The following is a 4,328-nucleotide window of genomic DNA, read 5'->3' as shown; positions in this document are numbered from 1 at the left end:
AGGCTTTCTGTAGACACGCAAAATGATTTGTTTGAAAGTCTCACGCTCTTTCAATGGTAATATATTTTATGATTGTTAATGTAAACGTTATTAAACCTTTGGATATTGTGATTTTGCCCCTTAATCTGTTTATGTCAAAGATAATAGAAGGGACACATTTTACAGAGTTACGTCCTTTGTGTTCATTTAAATGCTCACATGACATTCCATCCCCAGGCCTGTGGCTTCGAGCTGCTGGTGTGCAGCGCGGGGGGCGTGACCCCCGTGTCCACGCCGTCCGATCCAACCGGCAGCGACGCCAGCGCGCAGCTCGACCTCGCCAACAACCCTCGCTGGCTCAAGTACAAGCAGTCGCTCGCAAATAAAGGATATTTCAGGGTAGGTTGCATTTGTGTCCTTGTGAAAAGATATTTATAAAGTCTTTTCCATCTTATTTGGAATACTTCATCATTTTTTTTGCCGCGGTTCCTTATACTATTGCCTTTAATCCCGCAGGGTGAACTGGAAGGATCAAAATTGTTCAAAGAACTAGAAGATCGCGCTCGCCAGTTCTTCGTGACCAACATGATGTCCAGCAAAGGCTCGGAGGAGAACGAAGACATGCTGTCTGCCGGCGCCATCATCATCAAGCTCCTTGGCAAGGTCAACGTGGACTACGAGTTCTACAAGGAGAGAGCGACCAGGCTCGTTCCTGCTGATGGTCAGTCTTCGTAGCGGATCTGTCCTTAATTAAGAACTTTCAACATTCCAGCCAAAGTTTAGGGATTTGTAGTATATGCCTTGCTATGTATATACGGGCTGAGACTGTGATCTGTATGTCTTCCCTTCTTTTCTATCTTCACAAATAGAAACACCCCAGACCTGACGTTGCTCATTTTTGTCTTACAGATGACAGCTGGCTGCAGATAACATCTGACGCCTTGGATGACATGCTGGAGAACAAATTTGGAAGTGCCAATGGCAATGACCAGCCAAGACCTGCTGATGACACCGAGGTGATGAACTCTCTCTCAGCCTTCCTGGGACACATGTCTGACCTGGATGGCGCAGAGGTTCCTCAGGACCTGCAGGAGCGCATCAGGAAGCTGTCCACTCTGTCCACCTCCCGCAAGACCTCCAAGGCCAGGAAGCCCTCGAGCCTCATGGTGCACCCACAACTCCGCAAGATATCAGCCCAGTCCAATGCCTCCGACTCCTCCAACAGCTCGGAAATGTCCTCCCTCTCCAACAAAGTCGATTTTAATGCCGAATCTTTCACCGAAGCCATTACTAATATTCTTGGTAAGTTTGTGGTATATTAAAAAAAAATTGTGCTTAGCTACTCACTTTAATCAACTTGATGAGAAAAGTAATCAAGGTAATAATCTGAAGGGTACTGTCTTTCCGTCTGTAAAGGGCAGTGTGATGCATCTATGGACCTTTCTTGACATCGTGTGACTGCTTAACTACTTTCAGAATTCGGAGTTCCTGAAGATGACTACTGGAACCAGTCAGAGGACGAATCGTCTGGGATGAGCAGCTACGGGGAGGAAGACGTGGGCGACGGCAGCCTGAGCCGCAAGTCCTCCAACACCTCTCAGAAGTCTGCTGCCTCCACAGTGTCAGCCACGTCCTCGGGCGTCGACCTCCAGATGAAGGAGTACCTGCGAGAGATGGAACGAGAACTTGCGACCACCACCCTCAGAGACAGCCTGGCCTCGCAGCACAATGGCAATGGCGATGAAGCGGACGATGAATTTGACGACGTGGAAGATTTCGAGCCTGTTAAGGTGGACATGCAAGCAGTTCAAGATCTTGTGAAGACATACACTGCTCAGAATGGCTTGCCTGGACCTGCATCCTCACTCCTCGGCTCCATGGGCATTAAACCAGAAAAGAAGTAAAGTTCCCTTGTGTTTTGCATGGGTACCTGTTGCAGCTGCTTGGTCAGTATAATATCAAGATATAAAAGCAGAGAAGGATATTCTTAAACGATATTAATGTATATCTATATCCATGAATCATAAGTGAATAAGGGCTATAATCGATATATAAATGTATATTTAAATGAGCCTGATGACAAGCATGTATAAATATATTCTGACAGTACTTAACTTAAATGAGGCTATGAGGATATGAGGTGCCATTTTTCCATTTCCTCCCTTCCCTCTTTCCCTTCTATTCTCTTATACCCCCACCCCCACCCTGTAAACTTTGGAAAGCCAGGAGGAATGTTAGTAACATTACTTAATGTTCTGCTCAACTGTGATGTGTATTTTAAGTTAGGATTGGATACACCCTTTGTTCAGCTATGAAACAAATATCCTTTTATTTTTAGATTTAGTTATATATTTACAGTCGATATTATTATTTTTACTTACACGAGATCACAAGGAAGCACCAACACGTACTGAATATAATGTGGATTTTCATATTTAAAGAACATGATAATTTTATTATAATTCATCATGAGGTTACATGATGGACTGTGATTGAAGTGGGTATTAATGTTCTAATGGTCAAGCAACCATAGGAATAGGAACGCAATAGTCTAATTTATGGCATTATTAATAATAAGTCGCGTTGGTGGTAGAGATTCTGTCTCGTTAAAATTGATTATGAGGTTGATTTGCAATTACCCTTTCAGTCTCTTATTTTATTTTTTTTATTCTTACATTAGTGGCATTTTGTCCGTTTATATATTTTCTCTTCACATTGACTTAATGTATACAGAACGTATTTGTTATGCTGTTATATAATACATGAATTGCATAATTTATTTAATTTGATTGGCATATTTATTTTAGAACTATGCTTTCATTTTATAGTAAACACTCTTTCACCGTAAACGTTATCATCCAAAGTGAAAGAGCAGTCTTTACCACCTTCCCTCCCTTTCTTTTTTAAGACAAGGGTTTGGTAGCTTTATCTTTTACACTTCTTTTCATGATGAGTTTCCCTATATCGAAATATCCACATGAGCAGCAATAAGGTGGAGATATATACACATATATACTACACAGGTAGACTTTAAAGGGCCATAAGCAATGCGATATTTATTTTGGATGGTTCTCTGTTTTTAGAGACATTCAGTTTTGCATTTGTATATAATGAATCATGAACTTGTAAAACATAGTGGCCATGAGTTTTACTTTTTCAAGCAGCACAAATTCTGAAGTAATGTATGTAATACAATAATGGTTTATTGATGTACCAATCGGACAGTATCCTATGCAATATTTATTAATCAAAAACTTGATTGTGTATTACAGCTATAATCCATTATCGTGTATTTCATGCATTTCCTTCAGAAATTGTTCATAAATGAAAGTTCTTGGTCAAAATCTTCAATATTGTATTTATAGTATAAATACTAAATCTCTGTATTAATTTCCTATTGCTCAATTCTCACCAGAAATTTTAAAATATATATATATGGAAAATCATAGTGAAATACACGAGGCAAACCAGCTGTGTAAGAAGAGCAGGTGACGAGGCAGAGGTCAAAATTTCTGTATTTTTCACCTGTATTTTTTAAGATTGGCAAATCAGTGCAGAAGCAAAATGTGATTCCTTTCCAATTTCTGTAGTTCTGCAGTGGCCAGTTAAAGTTTATTTGTATATTCGAAAGAGTACGAAAGGTAAACCTGAAAAGTATACTTTATAGTCTTAATTAATCAATGATATTCAAAGATAGGTTTTTACTATATTGCGTGTATATATAAGACTTACACAGGTAGATATGCGAATGTATTCATGTTTACAGAATAAGCTGAGGTTCGACCACACAAATAGAACTTATTAACATAACTTATGGTATGTTATGGTTTGGTATGTTAATTGTTTCTCAGAATGCTGGAATTCTGTGTCTAAGTATCTAAACATTTTTGTATCTTTGGCAATAAATGTATCTGCATGTATTTGTTGTTTTAAATTACCACGTAAACTGCTCTGCTAAAACATAATATTATTGCAATTTCTAGACATTCTCGTTCAACTGGTATCACTGAGTGACCGTATGTAGCTGTGGTACCTACCAAACTGCAAAGGAAGTGTAAACAAAAACAAAGACCACAATCTTACATACACTTCAGGAATATCTTTTACACTAAGAAACTGGTAAGAATTCTAGTCAAATGATTAGAGCCAGACCCAGAAAGAAATTTTTAAATGCTTTTAAACAAGTAATACGTCTGGAAAACATTTTCGGTTCAACAATACAAGTATAATATGATGAATTAAAACAACTCATTTTGCTATGTATCATAAATTCCTCATTGGAGGTATATATCATTAAACCATATTGGTCAGTTAAAATATGCTTTTGCTTAACTATTGAAATACTAGTT

General features: G+C 38.7%; 1 protein-coding gene across 1 annotated transcript in view; it reads left to right on the top strand.

The window, feature by feature from the left end:
• Positions 1–3,899, top strand: part of LOC125026196 (protein ecdysoneless homolog) — a gene marked incomplete in the record, with an annotated part of 200,658 nt that extends 196,759 nt beyond the window's left edge. Inside the window, 4 exon segments of the mRNA XM_047614499.1 lie at positions 217–378; positions 496–700; positions 889–1,281; positions 1,456–3,899. Coding sequence (XP_047470455.1) covers positions 217–378; positions 496–700; positions 889–1,281; positions 1,456–1,883 — 1,188 coding nt within the window.
• Between the last annotated feature and the right edge of the window lie 429 nt (positions 3,900–4,328).

This window comes from Penaeus chinensis, chromosome 6 (assembly GCF_019202785.1).
Source record: "Penaeus chinensis breed Huanghai No. 1 chromosome 6, ASM1920278v2, whole genome shotgun sequence".
Lineage (NCBI taxonomy): Eukaryota > Metazoa > Arthropoda > Malacostraca > Decapoda > Penaeidae > Penaeus > Penaeus chinensis.
This window is presented reverse-complemented; position numbering and strand designations above follow the sequence as displayed.